We start from the raw sequence: 19,332 nt of genomic DNA, 5'->3' as shown, positions 1-19,332 counted from the left end.
ACATCTATTTAAAAAGAAAAAAAATACAATGGAAAATGTAGTCAGCTCCAAAGAGTATGAAGTCCTATCCTTTGCAGAAATGTAGATAGAACTGTATAAGTAAGTTAAATAAGGAGCACATAATCAATCAACAAAGTTCATCTTATAGACCTGGATGGTAGATTGCTGTTTACATGAAACTGGGACTAACTAATGGGGGAAAGTGGTGGGCAAATATTATTCAATGAGTAAGTTACAGTTAGAAGCAAGGACTTCTGATGTGCTGGCACATATTAGGGTGACTACAGGAACCAATAATGTCATAGATATTTTAGAGGATAAGAGAAGGGGTTATACATATCTCCATCAAATGGTAAAGGTTTGCAGAGATAGATCTGTTGATTTGAGCAATGATGCATACAATGATATAAACATCCAGGCTTTATAAATATGTTTAATTTATATAAGAAATTAAAAGAAAAATGCTTTTTGTACCTCTTAAAGTTCTGTGAGTTCTTTATCCCTTTAACAGTTGAGTGATCTACAATTATTCATGCAGTATTTACAAACCAATGAGCAGTGTTCCAACAGACATCATGTGTTCTCTCACTTTAAACTTCTCCACAATTTACCTTTCAGGCCCAACCTATTATCTGTGTCATCTGTGTTACTGAAAGTATGCTTTTATTTCAGCTAACCTCCAACCTATATGCTTTTCTCATGAAGAAGTGTATATGTATATGGTACATTTATTACTATATGTTATATATAATAAATAGTATATGTGAAAGTCTGCAAAATGTTCTTGCAATGACACCCCTCAAACCAGTCTAGCATCCTGGACCCAGTGGATGTCTTATAAGGAAGAAGTATTCTCATGTTGATTTTATTCTAAATTTAATATTTAAATCCTTGAAGGTGTTACAAATACCATTATATCATGATTAAATAATGATCTAACTTCCTTTGGCCATATTGTCCTTTTCAGAGACTTTTGACTGCAATGGATAGACATGGCATTTTTCTTTTCTTCCTTGGGCAATTTATCTAGTATTAGCAAAGTATGGTCTGGGACACATTTGACATGTCTTGTTTAATATCAGAGATCCAATATATCTTCAACTTTAATTTTCCTTTTTTAAGTATAGATCATACCACCACTGTGAAAATATAATGCTGAACTATCACAAATTGCCCAGGAACAACTTTTACTCAGAAAAAAATCGAACTAAAATTTTAGTGATGGAATGCTTCATAGTCTTAGTCAGTGAGATTGATGCACAGTGAGGGGATTAGGGCGCAGTTACTCCTCTACACACAACAACATCAGAGGAAAAGTTCTGTTCTTCTTGCTTATTAGCTCAGAAATAATTTATTTAGGCTTTTGGGATAGCAACTTCTAATCTCTATGTTTATAAAATGTTGCCAAATATTTTACATGAATTAAAATGAAAAGTGAGAAGATTCCAAAGCCTTAACAAGTATGCCATAACAATCAAGTAGGAAATAGAGTATTAACAGTAATAAAGTGTGATAAAACTAGGAACAGAAGAACTGGAAGTACATGTGACTTAGTGTTATAAAGCACTAAAACTTCAACTATTTTGTGAGTTCCATATGCATTATTAAATAGTAACAGTGCACTCCATGAATAATGCAGTTGAAATCATTTTTTCTTGTATGGATTGCCACTTCTAGAAATCAGCCAAACCAAACAATAAGTTGAATTACCCATTGTCCTAATTACTAAAACTTTGATAACACATAATATCTAATTACAACAATTTAAGATGTATGGAAGGACAATGAGTAAATGTATTTCATTTGCTAATATTAAACTCTTCTGTACTGAGTACATGATTGAATGTGTATTTAAAATTTCCAGATGAGAGCATCTATGTGTAATTCTATTTGTGAGTCCCCAGCATTGTGTGTACAAGAAACTAAGGCCTCCATGGCACCATGCATGGCACAGCTGTTGTTTCCGTTTTGACTGCATGTCCTGTCTTGAATCTGGAAAAGTGTGTGATGCATACATGTGTGTCCTGTGGTATTTTTTTGTTTGACAGTATGTTTGAGTTCTTTCTGGCTCTTTTCCTAGCAGATTTCAATACACAGCTTTCTTCATTGGAGAATTTGTGACATAAAAGTGAGTGAATTTGTGTTACACACTCTCTTAGATAACATAGATCTACAGAATGCTTGGATAAGTTTGAAAATTGGAAAGTCCTCAGAAATATAGGAATTGATACTATGTAGTCCTATATGAGTTAAAAACAATTTTTATACTTTGGTTTAATTTTGATATGTCTTACAACTTTTATACAATGTTTGAAGACATATTTAGTTATGAAGTGTTGAGTGTGTACATTTTATAAGATGTGTATATTATCTGTTCTGTGCCTTTTTGTATGTATACCAGCAGGATAATATACTAAATTTATAACAACAAAAGGAAGTTAAGATATTTTAAGTATTTTAAAAGCAGTTGCTTCTACAATTCTATCATTGGCTGTATTCTTATGCCACTTATCCTTATGTTGGCTTCAAGAAAGGTTGAGTTGCTACCGAAGAGACTGCTATCGTCATAGACTGGCCCCCTCAAACTCTAACTCATGTTTCTCAGCTGAAGTTACAATCATGGGGCAAAATATAAACCTTTTATTTCTAGAATGTACTTGACCTTTTATCTCTAACATTGCCCAAACAGCCTGTCTTCTTTGATAGCTTGTTAAAGATGGCAACAGCAGTAGTCTGTTAAGTTTGTTTTTTAACTTTTCTACTGAATTACTGTAATTGAGTTTTATTTTTAACCCAAGTCTACCCTTCTTAATATACCCACCTCCTTGATAGTCTAACACTTCTTTCAGTACGGATTCTATAGGATCCTTAGATGTTTAATGATGCTGACAAATGACCACTAGTTAAGATATTTTAAACTTTTCTCTTTATTCTAATCAATTTCACTTGTGTGTGAGTCAAAATATTGTCTCCAAAAGTTGCCATGTTCAAATGCATTGAGACTCTATTTTCTGACAAAGTTAAACCTTGGTTATTGGTCTCTTGATTGGGGAGCTTTTGTGGATATACCTAACCAGATGACCTTTGATGATATGAAGGTAGTGATTGTGTTATTATTATTAGTGATCATCGGGTGCTGATAATAATCACTCATCTAACATCAATAGCAAGTGTTTATTTTGTGTCTACAATGTCTGTCTCTCCAATCCAGTAATTGAATGTGTTGCTTCAAAATTAACTGTACCTTAGCACTTAGGAAATATTAACTCTCTTGTAGTATTGATAACAGTATTTTGCTGTTTCCTAATTCTACTTGAAAATCAGGGAGTGGGATGTTTATAACATTTGGAAATCTATGACTCTTTCATGTTTTGATCAATGGACTTTATAAAGACAAAAAGAACTGTAGCACTGTCTTTGGGAATGTTATGATTCTTCAATTTCCTATTCTAAAGTGGCTATGCAGCTCCATTCCCTCCTTCCATTTCCCTCTGCATTGGGTCAAAGATAGTGTGGTCTTATGTGAAAATACTTTCTACTATTTTTAGGAGGCATCAGTGCTTTCTAGAATGAATCTTTTTCATAAGGAGTTCTGATGAAAGTGAGAGAGCTCTTGTCACTGGTGCAGTTATCTAACACAGACAGAGCAAGCTTTTCGCTAAATATCCCCAACTTTTCTTGTAATCTGCCTTAAAGACAACCATAAGACATGACAGGACAAGAGGAAGGCTTATATCTAGGTACTTAAGGGAAATGCTTAATAGTAAATAGAAGAGTTACTTCAACTTGAGGGAGGCTTTATGCTTTACTTTATTCAAAAGCAAGAGACCAAGGATCTTAATCACTTCTAGCAACTGACCTCACTTAAACAAAATATTATAGTGGATACATTTTAGTTAAAAAAAAAAAAAGAATTAACTAGCCTTTTTCTGACTTGGAAACATTGTAGACAACAATATAGTTGATAATTAACTAAGTGCATAAGTGTTTCTAAAATGTGTGGCCAAAACAACAGCTTTGGATGTAGGTTGAAGAAAAAAATGTTATATACCCAATTATGTAAAGTGTATTCTAAACCCTCACCTCCAAATGGGACAGTTTTATGAAAAGTAATTTGTATTTTTAATTCAGAATTAACTAATTCCAATTCCAAGTAATCCATTATATTTAAAATACACTGTACCATTGCTTCATGCAAATAATGCAAGTGATCTCTCACCAGAGACGGCTTGAATGTTAGTTTCCCTCTCTCTCTCCCTCCCTCCCTCCATCGCTGTCTCTCTCTCTCTCTCTCTCTCTCTCTCTCTCTCTCTCTCTCTCTCTCTCTCTCTCTCTCTCTCTCTCTCTCTCTCTCCTGTATATGTGTGTGAAGCAGTCTCCTCTTGTACAGTTGTTGCTGGAAATGTTATGTTAGTAAAAGGACCAATTAATGTTACACTTCCCCTAAAACACAATGGCTGCCCTGTTCGGTACTGGATGAAAGATAATGAAATGCTTTATTTCATTTACAGACAATGCTAATGAGGAAGAGTTGGAAAAGATCCAGTAAGGTAATTGTTAGCATGTGATCTTCAGCTTTCCTTGTTGAGAAGACTGTTAGCTGCTTTTCCAAATCCCTCTCATCCCTTTCCAAGCTGTACCACAAACTTTCATCATTGCCAGTTTTTTTCCTCCCCATAATCTTTAATCAAATCATGTGATGCTTTCTAAGTCAGTAGGTACCTCACTGGTGCAGACCGCTCAGACCATTCTCCTGCTGTTCTCCAATCACTCTCTAGCCTCATTCACAACATCCAGTTTCTACTATATGCACAACAGGGTCTACAAAATCACTCTGCTCCAGAATGGAAGTAAAGAACTGCAGGAGGGACAACTCCAGACAGAGGGCCATGAAACATTCTGTTTTGTTTTGTTTCATAGAAAATTATGTGCTTTCTAAACTCATAAGTTCTTGTGTCATGGCCCCTTGTGGACAGTTCGCCCTCAGTATCTCATCTTACTCCCAAAACAAAAGTCATGGAGGCTCCAGGAATGTCCTGAGCTTTCCATATCCCTCTTAAGATATGTAAAGCACATGTTAAGCTTTTAGTACTTTGGTGATGGCACCGTTCTTGAACATGAATATCAAGATGAAACTGTATTTTTATATGACTGTGCTTTGAAACATATCAGATTTCCTAGGTAAAAATGACATTTATTCAAATTTTTACTTAAAAGGTCAATATTGCTTTTAATAGTTCTGATTTTTTTAGACCCTGGAACCCTTCCATTCTGATCAAATCATGTTACTTAACTTCTTATTCAATTTCATCACTTTCCTTTTCTTTGGAAATTAAGAAAATATGTATAATAAGTACTGTTTTATATTTGCTATGATGTCTTATTAATCTGTTTTATAAAGTGATTCTTATGTACAGTTAGATACTTTCCAGTTCTTTCAGTGCAGACAACCAAGAGATAATTCACGAAAAGACCAGGACTCAAAAGGCACATATTGGAGAAAGTTGCTGAATATTTTTGAGAATTCACTGTGGTCTAATTATACAAAATAAAGCTTCAAAGACTTTAAAGCAATGTTGTATTGTTTGTTTATGTAACTGCACTTTAGAATTAATAGTATATTAAAAGAATGTTGATTTTAAAATATACATAAGGCTTTCCTCATCCTGTGTTTCTATGATGATATATTTATGCAAAAACCTGCTAACCCACGAGCAGTTAGCAGTATTTCCTTTCAAATAAGTTTAACTAGGACTGGATATTATATAGTATTTGGCATTAATTAGTATGAATAATCTATTTTATTGAAATATGAAAGAGAATAGAAGTGTTAATTTTGGCTGTGTATATTGATAGGCACCTGAGATTTCAACACTTAGGAGGCTGAAGGAATAAAAGGTCATTTGAGCTTGAAAGGAAGACTCATTCTAATATATATTCAGGTAGATAAGTAGGTAGGTAGATAGATTGATAGATGATAGATGGAGTCTAAGACACTTAAATTCTTTGAAATAATCTTTATAATAAAATACAAATAAATCCACATAATTTCCTTGAATCTATAAAAGTTTAAAAGAATAATAAATTCCATTATTTTATACTTAAATTTTTTAGTACTTTATAATTAATTATTAATTAAAACTTTGGACGTTTGCCACTAAAGATGCAACATGCCTGTGTCTAATTCATCACTCTCCTGAGTACTTGACAGCTTATATTTTGTACAAGTGTTAATATTAGACTAAGAGATTTTTTAATCTGGTACATTTTTATAGAAATTCAAAATACCAACTGAATTAGAATCAGTTCACTCATTTTGTTGTTTTTTTTTTCCTATGAGAATATAATGAGTACTTGGTAATTCATTCAGATTGTTACTATGCCCCCAAAACACTTTTCATATTCACCAGATAGTGTTATATTTTAAAAGTCCATTGAAAACTTTACATTTCTAATTATTACTTACTCCGCTGGTCTTTACACAAATTGATACTGTCACTGAATTCTTTCCTCTAAGCAGCTGCTACTAAGAACTAAAGGGTAAGTGTGCAGGGTAGGTGGGTTTAGGGTTTATTTAGGTGCCTTATTGAAATATGCTCTCCTTCTAACTCTTCCCCTTAAAATCTGTGTCTTAGTAAGGAGACTTCTTTTGTCTCTAGACAGAGCATGCTTGAGCTGTACTGAAATACAAGTATTGATATTTTTAGTAGTTAGTGTTCTTCATATAATGTAACTATGCTCACCATTATAGTTCTTATAGATAAAAATAATTTTCTTCTCTGGAGTTTCAGTTTACATGAATGAAATCTCTTATCCTCAGGCAAGTCTTTAATATGAAGCATGTCTTTGAGCACCAAGGATAAAAAACAAAACAAATCTGAGAGTCAAACTTTGCCAGTAAAGATTTGCATATATAGCCAGATGTGGCTATTTATGGTTACCTGTGGCTCAGAGTTTTTCTGTCTCATCTTGGTCTCTTTCAGAAGTAATCTAAATACAGATGCAAACAACAGAGTACTAAGCTGATCATCTTTGTCTCACAAATATCTCCCTTGTATATGTGAAATAGCTCATAGAATTTCCCATCATCTAAATATCCTCTGGTCATTTCAGTATTTTCATTTTATGTAATGAGCATTTAGTTCATGTTTGGCTAACACAGATCTGCCAGTAATAAATTCTCTCATGGAAATATCTATGCTACTCACATGTTGAGAGACAGTAGTTACTATTGAAGAATAGAACCATGTTCCTGAGGACATGGGGCCTCATACATGTTATTCAAGACAGGTCTCTCTATCGTTGTGAGGAGAGCTGTCATCACATTCTAGTAAGTAGGGGAATGCACATACATGGACCTGAGTAGAGCAAGATGTAGAAATATGGGCTAGATTTTAATTGCATGCAAATCAATAAATAGTAAATCTCACAATATCTCCTTTTCTTGATGTAGTAACATCCACCAATACACTCACATTATGTCTACCAATGTCACATCATGTCTTTCCATCATTCACAGTTTAAATTCTCTCTCACACTTAACTGGAATAGAAGTGTTATTTTAAGAAGAAAAAAAAATCAATGTCTTCCTAAACTCAAACAAATAGGTAATTATCCAGGCCTAAGAGCTACATTTATGTGATAAAATACATTTTGGCAGAGAAATTGTAATGCTTTGAGTTGCTTCAATACTTTATTCTTTAGAAGAAGCCTATTGTTGATAATTTATTTAAGGTTAAATTATTCATCAAGAAAATTGCATGAACTCAGAAGATACACACACACACACACACACACACACACACACATATATATATATCCAAATCAAAAAATTGGAAATGAAATAGTGAAATAATTGTTTCTCTCAAGTGGCTTGAAATTTATTCAGTGCTGCATGTGCCCATGTTCTAACCCAGAAGAGAGATTTTATAGTTCATCTGTGGTTAGGGTGAATAAAAATAAACAAGGTACTTCTAAGCATGGTTGTGGATGAGGTGGAATCATGGTTTCAAGTCAGCCTACAGTACATAGCGAGACCTTATCTTATGTAAAAAACAGATGTTTTCTTTTTCTTTTTTTTTTGTTTTGTTTTGTTTTTTGTTTTTTCAAGACAGAATTTCTCTGTGTAGCCCTGGCTATCCTTGAATTCACTTTGTAGAGCAGGCTGGCCTCGAACACAGAATCAACCTGCCTCTGCCTCCCAAGTGCTAGAATTAAAGGCATGCACCACCAGTGCCCCACTATGCTTTCAATAAATTACTTCATTTGTCTAAAAAACATTATGGCCAGGCCTCCACCTCTAGCTGAAGTGCTTATGACAGTTGATGACTTCTGAATGAGATTCACTTTTCTTTGTGTATGTGACTTCTGATAGGTTTCCCACACCCCAGGAAATGGCCACACCCTTTCACATGTGGCCAATAGTAATTGGAGTTTGTGAGATATTAAGTAAAGCACCAACCAAACAAAACGGGACAATTAGTTGTGAGGGACTTTTGTTGGGTTCTGGGAGCAGCTGGAGATAGATGGTGGAGGTTGGTAATGATCAAAATCCATTGCTACATGTGTGAAAATTTCAAGGAATAAAACAAAACATTATTTAAAAGAAAAGAAAATTATAGTGTAATCATATAAAGACATACATGTCAAAAATCTTAACTGTAACAATTTTTAATTGTTTTCTTTAAAATTTGGTTCTTTGAATAATATAATGTAGATTATTGTAGTGGTATCTTCTAGATCTTCTGTTATTTGATAGCCTACATCTCTTTTAGCAAAATATCTTCTTATATTTTATTATAATCACTCAGCATGATTTTAATGAAATATGAAACACTTTATCCATTGGCTAAGTGGAGCAATTTTAATAAGACTTCTGGCAAAAATATCATTAATTTAAACTATGGAACACTGAGCTTTGTAAGAGTCCAGGGCATAGTTAAACTGGCACCTTGTATGACAAATTAAAAATGCACCAGTGACTTGTAAATGCTTTCAGAAAGGGGACAGAAACAGATTGACACATTTTTAAGTATCACACATAGTCAGACATAACCAAAAAGATATTAGTTAACTATTATCACGTTCTTTCAGGTGATTTTAAAGAAAAGAACAGAGTTGTAAAAAATGAAAACTATTGGTAGGAGACTCTCACCTTTACCATACCACTTATAGTTCTATACTTACGTCTTTAGACATAATGTTTTTAAGGAAGCAAACATTTATTAAAAAATTCCTTACTTTGGCAAAAGTTTTATTCCCAGCTCTTTTTAGAAATACTATAAAATAATATTAAGAATTGATTGTTTTGAGATTCTAAAATGTGACAGTAAACAAATAGTAAACAGCAATAAGTTCTATTATACAGCATGTATTTGGAATTTGGTTGTTAGAGTTACTATTTATTTTATAAATATATATTACCATGATATTTGATTATTATTCAAAACACATAGTTAGATCTTATATTGAAATGATTTTTTGATATCTTTACAATATTTCATCATAGACATAAAATTAAATTTTATGCACATTAATTCATGATGATTGAGATTTGCTATAACCATGACATTACATTTATTTGAGTGCTTTCACGGCTCTTTCTGACACAAATATGGATAATCTGGTTTAAATCAAGGGGTGAAATGTAATCCTGAGCACAAGATGAAACCCACCAAGCTTGCATCCCAAGTCTAAGATGCTTATTGCACAATTGTCAATTGACCTTTTATTCATGGATGTGTCAACAGAATGCCAACCAATTTCCCCATGATCCTTCCTGAGCTGATTAGAAAGAGGAAACTAATATATCACATTAACGGAGTACAAAGTTGCCACATAGATGTGTATTGAATCATAATGGAAGATGATAGGTTGATAGGTCGATAGATGGATGAATGGACAGATGGCAGATAAAAAGATAGATTTATTCTTAAATGTAATCTAGATGGCTGGATTGATTCTAACACTTGAATTTTAGGGTTACATATTCAAATTTTTCTTTTGTGATTATTTTAATTTTTGAAGGGTTCCCACATTATAATAAAATAAATTATTTCTTTTTTAAAGATTCATTTATTTTATGTATGAGTACACTGTAGCTGTCTTCAGACACAGCAGCAGAGAGCATCAGATGGTTGTGAGCCACTATCTGGGAGGTTGCTGGGAATTGAACTCAGGACCTCTAAAAAAGCAGCCAGTGTTTTTAACCTCTGAGCCATTTCTCCAACCCCGTGAATTATGGCTTAAAATCTGTATTCTGATCTATTTTTAAAATTCCACTTTAGATAAAAGATTGATTGCTAATCCTCATTCTAATAAAAAAATCTTAAAAGATTTTTATAATTTATTTTATGTACAGTTTGAAAATTAGCATCATAGATATTTTTAAGGCAAACATGCACTGTACTTTTGTTTTTATATATAAAAAAAAAAAAAAAAAAAAAAAAACCTGGGGCTGGAGAGATGGCTCAGAGGTTAAGAGCACGGACTGCTCTTCCGAAGGTCCTGAGTTCAAATCCCAGCAACCACATGGTGGCTCACAGCCATCCGTAATGAGATCTGATGCCCTCTTCTGGGGTGCCTGAAGACAGCTACAGTGTACTCACATATAATAAATAAATATTTAAAAAAAAACTTCTGTACTTTTCTTTTTAAAATATTAAGTTTTAGACTTGCAGTTTTATTTTCCATCTTTGAGGAGAAATTTACTTACAGTGCAAAAATACTTTGAAGGCAAAAATAAACCTAACTAATTATTTGTATTATTTACCAATGGTTCTTGGTAAGATGATAAATTAGAAATCTCAGTAGAAGCAGTTCAGCTATTCATTTTTCTGGACAATTCTGATAATTGTCTTTTAGTGTTCAATTTTCTTTCTTTTTCATTGGATATCTTATTTACATTTCAAATGTTATCCCCTTTCCATGTTTCCCCCCTGGAAACTCCTTATCCTATCCCCCCACCCCTGCTTCTATGTGGGTATTCCTCCACCCACCCACTCCTGCCTCCCAACTCACATTCACCTACACTGGGGCATTGAGCCTTCCAGGACCGAGAGCTTCTCTTCCCATTGATGCCCAACAAGGCCATCCTCAGCTACATATCCAGTTGGAGCCATGGGCCCCTCCATGTGTACTCTTTATTGGTGCTTTAGGCCCTAGGAGCTCTGGGGGGTTGATATTGTTTGTGCTATGGGGTTGCAAAGTCTTTCAGCTCCTTCAGTTCTTTAACTCCTCCATTGGGAAGCCCATGATCCAGTCCCCAGGAGCTCCAGGGGTGCAGTTTGTCCTGCTGACACTGTTGCTTCCTCGCAACTCCTCAGGGACCTGTGCTCAGTCCAATGGTTGGCTGCCAGCATCCACCTCTGTATTTGTCATGTTCTGGCAGAGCCTCTCAGGAGACAGCCTAACCAGGCTTCTGTCGTCAAGCACTTCCCGGGCATCCACAATGACAACTGGGTTTGGTGACTGTATATGAGATAGGGCAGTCTCTGGATGGCCTTTCTTTCAGTCCGAAGAAAGTGTCCACATTTTGGTCTTCTTTTTCTTCTTCTTCTTCTTCTTCTTCTTCTTCTTCTTCTTCTTCTTCTTCTTCTTCTTCTTCTTCTTCTTCTTCTTCTTCTTCTTCTTCTTCTTCTTCTTCCTCTCCTCCTCCTCCTCGTCCTCCTTGTCGTCATCATCCTCCTCCTCCTCCTCCTTCTCCTTCTTCAGCCTCATGTGGTCTGTGAATTGTATCTTGAGTATTCCAAGTTTGGGGGTTAATATTCAATTTTCTTTAAATGTAGATTTATAATTTAGCACTTTCCTACTGCTGATTTCCCTTGCTTTGCAGTCTCTTGTCTTGGTGGACACTGTAGTGGCACTTACTGTGTACAGAATGATTTGACCCAAGGCTTCTCTGGAATTCACAGTGGGTTTGTGCTCTCAAAATTAAAATCAGTAATTTTATTTAAAACTCGTCATCACCACAGCATTTCGTTGTTAATGCTTGCACTATTGTTACTGTAGTCATGCTTATTATTCTGATTGTTGTTGCTATTTTTTATTGTTGCAGTTACTGTTTTTATTGTTGTTATTGCTTTTATTTTTACTGTTATTAGTGTTGATGATTATTTTGTCGCTATTAATGCTGTTGCTATTATTATTATTTTTGTTATTGTTTTGTTGGTATTATTGTTACCATTATTATTAAGTACTCCTGGGTTGGTCTATTGTAAATTTCATATTAATTCAGAACAATAAATGGCACTAGAAGCCACATGGAAATTAAACTGTTTCACTTGAAATAAAGGCCTAAATTTACATAAGAATGTGGGCTGTAAAATGAGCTATAAATTGGAGCTGATGAGTGATAGAACTAATTAGATGTGGCATAAAAAGTACAGCCTGGAGACTAGGCTGGGTCTAACTATATCCAGTAGGTTTGTTTTTCAAACCTAAGTCTTTAGCATTAAAACATCCCAATCATCAAATTCATGAATATTTTTTCTCTGTATACTAAGCCAATAACAATTAAGTAAACTCCTGTGCTGAAGAAAGAACTAGAACTGGACTGAGGGAGACTAGAACGCTCAGTCTTAGCACAGCTGCAGTCAGTCACATGACTCTACCTAAAACTTTATATGATTTAATGCTACTTTGAAATATTTACTTTGTGCTGGATTTAGGGGTAAGTCCTTCAACTTCATTCAGTTAACACATTATGCCTTAAGATTGAAACTTACTTGGATATATAATTTTTGATTTGACTTCAACTTATATAGCGTGAAATCACTTATGCTATTAGGATCCCAAACTTAATTGTTCAAACATGATATTACAATGTGATATTTAAAATGGTGTTTCACATGCTACTAAGCTGTTCATTATCTTAAATATTTATAAATCAAAGTGAAGAGAAATAACAATTAAAAAGTAAGTATTCAACTTCTCTAAAATCTAATGAAGCTGGGCAGTGGTGGTACACACCTTTAATCCCAGCACTTGGGAGGCAGAAGCTCATTGATTTCTGAGTTTGAGGCCAGCCTGGTCTACAGAGTGAGTTCCAGGACAGCCAGGGCTATACAGAGAAACCCTGTCTTGAAAAAAAAAAAAACAAAAAAACAAACAAACAAAAAAAAGATAATGAGCAAAAGAGATATTTCAATGGATTAAGGCACTTTCCTATAGACCTTATGACCAGATATCAATTCCCGTATCTTGCAAGATGACAGGAAAATATTGACTCCTGATACAACACATACACAATAAACAAACAAATAAATAAATAAGAATTAATATAGAATATAAGATTTATCATAATCTTTTAAAAAATATGGTATCAAGAAAGATGGTAGTTGAAATGTAAGTGTACTTTTTAAAGGATTCTTTTTGGTTGCTTAGATGTCACATGAAAACTATAAAATGTTAATATAAACAAATAATACTTTATAACTAATCACATGCTATTTTAAATGGAAAATCTTCTAATGATTTCTACCATGAGCAGTGCAACTTGACAAATCAAAGCTTAAGAAATTTATTTGTGAAGCATTTCTGTCTAATTTTGGATTATTCAATTTGATAAATACTCAAAAACATGTTTGGTAACCTTATATTCTACTTTTTCTTTTCATGTTTGGCAAAACTAAGGCTTTAACCAAATACTACTTGGCTATTTAATAAAATTTATTGAGTATTTATTATGCCTTGGACATAAATATAAGATTCTGAACCATTGTAATCTTAGTTGTTATCAAATAACAGGGAAAATAGCATTATGAGATTGCATCCTCTTCATGATAATGTCTGAACTGTCCTAAAGTTCATTATAACTGATACTCGAGGGCAGAATATAAACTGTATAGTCCAAAGTAAAAGTAATGTAAACCTGTTTAAAATGTAATTAGGGCTGGGGATGTAGCTAAGAGCTCAAATTAATGCAATAATTTGCATTGGATTTATAGTATCATGCTAGGAAACAAGAAATTTTGAACAGAATTTAACTAAATACATGTTTTATTAGTAAGATGTCTACTTCTGTATTTTAAAACATTCCCATAGACTATGATTAGCACAATTGTTTTACTAAAAGAAACAATGTTGTCTACTTCATTTTTAATTTTTCACTGTGTTTAACTACTTGTACATGTCATGAAACATCGGACTGAGAGATATTAATGAACATTAAGAATAAAGAGGTAAGTGTGCTCTAAAGTACAGAAGCATCCCTCCCACTTCATGCTCACTGCGGTAGGAAATGAAGAAGACAGAATCATCTAGTCAGAGAAGAACCTATGGTTTCTAAATGCATAGCATGTGTGGATGTGTGATTTATGCCGTTCACTTTACATTGATTTGCTTTATTTTAATTTTTATAATAATTAAGTATTCTTGAAAACATTGCAAAATTTAGTTAAATATTTGTTTGTTTTTAGGAACTCTCAGAAAATGAAGTGTTTGGATCTCACTTCTCTGTGCAGTCTTTCTTTTGGAGGGTAATGTTGAATACTTTAATATTAATATTTGTGGGGTTTTGTTCTGGATGGTTATTTGGAAAATTGAATGTAAACTCAGAATGCTGGCTCCTAAATCTGCATCCCAGATAGATGTTTTCTTTTTCCTTCTTTACTGACTTAATTAGAGGCCATCTCAACAAGTCTATTATGTCTTCACTTTAAAAAATCTTATACTTTTGAAAACATGCCTCTGAAGGTGTTCTTTGCAGGGACAAGTTTCTTCAGGTTTTAAGCACTATAGTTACAGATCCCCTTCCAGGAATAGATGGTTTGCTATAGGAAGTGTACTGAGGTTTTTTGTTCCACTCTGGAAGATGGGCTTCTGTGCTCCATTTCTGTTCGTAAGAAGTTTACTCTTATTTTTTTTTCTTTTTTTGATATATTTTTTATTTACAATTCAAATGATTTCCCCTTTTCTAGCCCCCCACTCCCCAAAAGTCCCTCTTCCCTCCCCCCTTTTCTCCCATCCACCCATTCCCACTTCCCTGTTCTGGTTTTGCCTTATACTGCTACACTGAGTCTTTCCAGAACCAGGGGCCATTCCTCCGTTCTTCTTGGACATCCTTTGATGTGTGGATTATGTTTTGGGTATTTCAATATTCTAGGCTAATATCCACTTATTAGTGAGTGCATACCATGATTGATCTTTTGAGACTGGGTTACCTCACTTAGTATGATGTTCTCCAGCTCCATCCATTTGTCTAAGAATTTTATGAATTCATTGTTTCTAATGGCTGAATAGTACTCCATTGTGTATATATATCACATTTTTTTGCATCCATTCTTCCGTTGAGGGATACCTGGGTTCTTTCTAGCTTCTAGCTATTATAAATACGGCTGCTATGAACATAGTGGAGCATGTATCCTTATTACGTGCTGGGGAAGCCTCTGGGTATATGCCCAGGAGTGGTATAGCAGGATACTCCAGAAGTGACTTGCCCAGTTTTCTGAGGAACCGCCAGACTGATTTCCAAATTGGTTGTGCGATCTTACAGCCCCACCAGCAGTGGAGGAGTGTTCCTCTTTCTCCACATCCTCGCTAACACCTGCTGTCTCCTGAATTTTTAATCTTAGCCATTCTGACTGGTGTAAGGTGAAATCTCAGGGTTGTTTTGATTTGCATTTCCCCAATGACTAATGAAGTTGAGCATTTTTTAAGATGCTTCTCAGCCATCCGAAGTTCTTCAGGTGAAAATTCTTCATTTAACTCTGTACCCCATTTTTAATAGGGTTATTTGGTTTTCTGGGGTCTAACTTCTTGAGTTCTCTTATTAAAGTCACCATAAGCAACATACCTAGGAGCTACACAGGAAAAGTCATTGCTATTCCTTTTGTTACAGAGAGCACAAACAACATGTGTAGCATATCTACAGCAAATACCCATTCTTATTTCTTTGAAAAATGTGAGAGTCTTAAACATTAACTCTACTTTTGATTTAAATAAAAATAATAGAAAATTTTCACAGGATTTGCTTTAAATAACATCAGAATTTAATCTTTTGTGATTTCATCGTGAGCTCTGTCATCCACTTGTGTCTCTTCTGTAACTGCATTATGCACAACGTTCAGTTACTAGTTTATTGTTAGTACCTTCTAATACTATATCCCTTTAAGACCATCCCTGAAGCATCTACATGAAACTTCCAGAAGCTCTTCTCCAATACATAAGAATATCTTTGAGTCACTCAACCAGGGCTATACCTCACCTCAGTGAGATATTTTGTCTCCCTATACTGTTATTTCCCAAGCCTCTGGGTTTCACTTCTATCTTCTGTTCTCCATCTTTAGCTCTGAACTTACTAGCTATGCCTTTTCTGATGCTATTTAAGTGGATCATTTAAAAAAAATCAAAGATTCCATCACCCTTTATATTAACTCTTCATGACGCTTGTAACTAAGCCCCAGACACTGTTTAGCTTACACAGCAGATCTGTCACCTCACTGATCCGGGACAAGGATCCAAATCACTGAGTGAGTGGGGGCTGTACGTCTTTGGGGGACTGTTTTCTCTTAGCTTTCTGTAGCCTTTTGATGGTGGTAATATCTTCATTCCCAGCTTCATGTAACATTTTCTCTTTGTGTTTATCTCTGTGTCTAAATTTTCTTTCATCAAAACAAACAAACAAACAAACAAACATTTAACCCATGATTTTTGTAGCAGTAGACCTTGCAGTGAAATTGTTGCATTCTTAAATATTTGCTATTTTCTTTTCTTGGTTTCAAAGCATTGATATTAAAAAAGTTTATTTTCCCTTCAAAATTTTAAGATTTGTGGCATGTCTCTTCAGCAAACTGAGTTCCACATTAACTTAGGCAATGACCAGTGAGCCACTCAAAGCCACATCTGCACATCCCTGCCTGCTCCAGCACACATATCTTTTTGCAGCCTTTTATTGTTGTGGGCTTGTATGAATGACTGTAGCTTGATATCTCCTTCCTACTGTCTTTACTGGAGCTGCCTTGACTAAAGTTACTTTAGTAACTCTTACCAAAATAATCATTGTTCCTCTTCTGTGCTCACCTATGGCCCAAGAATGTAAAGACTGGCTTTATTCAAATCCTTAAATGGAAGATGACTTTGCTTATTTGAGAACAGTCTTTGGGACACTCACCCTGTGTTGTTTGTTTTCTGTGCTGCAAACTCAGTCAAGATGCATGGCCAGGACCAACTCTGTAGTTGCTGCTAGTCTATGTTCCATCCAAGGGGATCGTTCAACGCCCTTCTGCTTCGTTGTTCCAAGTTAGTCTTCCACTTAACAGTGCATCCTATTTGCTTCTGTTCTTTCTTCTCTTAATATTCCTCAATAATATTTCTCTATTTCTTGGAGTATCTGATTTTAGAACAATAAAAATATAGGTTTAAATGATGGCTTTTTGGCATCCAGGATGCAGTGGTGATTTGTCATCTGGGCACATCACCCTGAGTGGGTTACAGATTAATTGAACAAATGGCAAACTCTTTTAGGGGACATTTATTCTACCAATGAGGAAATGAGGCTCAGACCAGTGATGTCTTTTCTCTGAAGAACACAGAAGCTGTGACCAGGACCGATATTATACTCTTTCTGAATGCATAGATACAAATGTTTTAAAGAATAAGTATCAGCAGGGCTTCCATTTGAGTTGCTGACCAAGAAAATGCCCTGCAAACCAGTCACATACTTACTGAATAGTTGCTTGTTTGATATCCCATCTAAAACCTGATAATCAGAAATCAAGTCTAGTTAGGATGAGAAGTATCTCATATATTCGAATCGGAAGTCATTCTGATAAGTGGCCCCGTATCTCCCTCCCTGCCCATGAAGTATCTGTATTTTCAGGAACATTTTAGGGATACATATGAAGGAATGTTTTCCTTAGAAATTTTTATGAAAAAAGACTCAATATTTATATAAAACCTTTACATGGAGCGTTAAGTATGAAAATGCTTTTAGAAAACTCATTCACTTGTAAGGTAACTTCAAAATCAATAAGACATTCTTCTTCAGGATCTAGCCAGATATAGTCATCCTTAACAAAACAACCCTGCCCCCCAAGTCTTCGCTTTACAAAATACGAAGACCATTACAGAAAACCACAACTAATCAAAAGGCTGAGGTGTAGAACTTAGTACAAAATGATTCCTGTGCAACACAATTTCAATATAAAAGGTTCAGGGTTTTTTGCAGAAGAGACAGAAAGATCACAAGAGTTAGAGGCATGCAGAATATTTTGTGAGATTTTATCTCCTAGAAATGTCAGAAGTCTAACAAATGTGTCTGCCTAAACATGACCTAAGCAAGGGTGGACTCAATAGGCAACCTAATATTCAGGCTCTTGAGGCCAACTCTAAACCAAGAACTACAGTCAGGGGAGATGCTGAGAGATGGAGAAATAGTCTTCCTCAGGGAAGAGTCACCAAATAGTTATCCAATACCAAATGGTCAGCTTTGAAAACCAGTAACATTGTAGAGACTGAGAAGGTTGTATTTATTTATTTAGGAATATTTCTATGCATGCATATGCATGCAGACACACAACAACAACAAAAACTGAAAAAGAGAGCAAGAGTTTGGGAGAGCATGAGGAATACATGGGAGGTTGTGGAGGCGGGGGAAATGGTCTAGTTGTAATCACAAAAATAATTATTAATAAGTACATTAATAAAATAGAAGCTGAAGTAAAGTCTCTTTTGCTGAGAATCTATGTTTGGTTCTCAGCACACAAATCCCATAGTTCAAAGCCACTAGTAACAGCAGTTCTAGAAGACCCAACCACTCTCTCCTTCATAGGGACTGTATTCACATGCTGACTTAGTCAGGGTTTCTGTTCCTGCACAAACATCATGACCAAGAAGCAAGTTGGGGAGGAAAGGGTTTATTGAGCTTACACTTCCACACTGCTGTTCATCACCAAAGAAGTCAGGACTGGCAAGCAGGTCAGAAAGCAGGAGCTGATGCAGAGGCCATGGAGGGATGTTACTTACTGGTTTGCTTCCCCTGGCTTGCTCAGCTTGCTTTCTTATAGAACCCAGTTCTACCAACCCAGGGATGGCACTGCCCACAAGAGACCAACTTGATTACCAACTGAGAAAATTCCCTACAGCTGGATCTCATGGAGGCACTTCCCCAATTGAAGCTCCTTTCCCTGTGATAACTCCAGCCTGTGTCAAGTTGACACAAAACCAGCCAGTACACCTGCACCTGCTCACACACACACACACACACACACACACAAACACGTGCCCACATGCGCGCGCACACACACAGACAGACACACACACTAGCTTTCAAAAGAGATTATTAAAAGAAAGAAAAAAGAATGTATACTTGTTTTGTGAAGAAAGAAACCTTTA

The 19,332-nt window shown here is 35.1% G+C and overlaps 1 protein-coding gene across 7 annotated transcripts in view; it reads left to right on the top strand.

Annotated features, from left to right (window-relative positions):
- The window catches only part of Mctp1 (multiple C2 and transmembrane domain containing 1), a 658,641-nt gene that overhangs the window by 408,128 nt on the left and 231,181 nt on the right, over positions 1-19,332 (top strand). For 4 of the 7 annotated variants that reach the window (XM_052159582.1, XM_052159578.1, XM_052159584.1 and 1 more), the window contains exons 6-7: positions 4,512-4,550; positions 14,418-14,477. The exons of 1 other annotated variant lie outside the window; for it this stretch is intronic. In XM_052159582.1, coding sequence (XP_052015542.1) covers positions 4,512-4,550; positions 14,418-14,477 — 99 coding nt within the window. The remainder of the gene's footprint in view (positions 1-4,511; positions 4,551-14,417; positions 14,478-19,332) is intronic. 2 more of the 7 variants (XM_052159579.1, XM_052159580.1) reach the window with 2 other exon arrangements.

Source organism: Apodemus sylvaticus, chromosome 16 (assembly GCF_947179515.1).
Source record: "Apodemus sylvaticus chromosome 16, mApoSyl1.1, whole genome shotgun sequence".
In the NCBI taxonomy this organism is placed as follows: domain Eukaryota; kingdom Metazoa; phylum Chordata; class Mammalia; order Rodentia; family Muridae; genus Apodemus; species Apodemus sylvaticus.
This window is presented reverse-complemented; position numbering and strand designations above follow the sequence as displayed.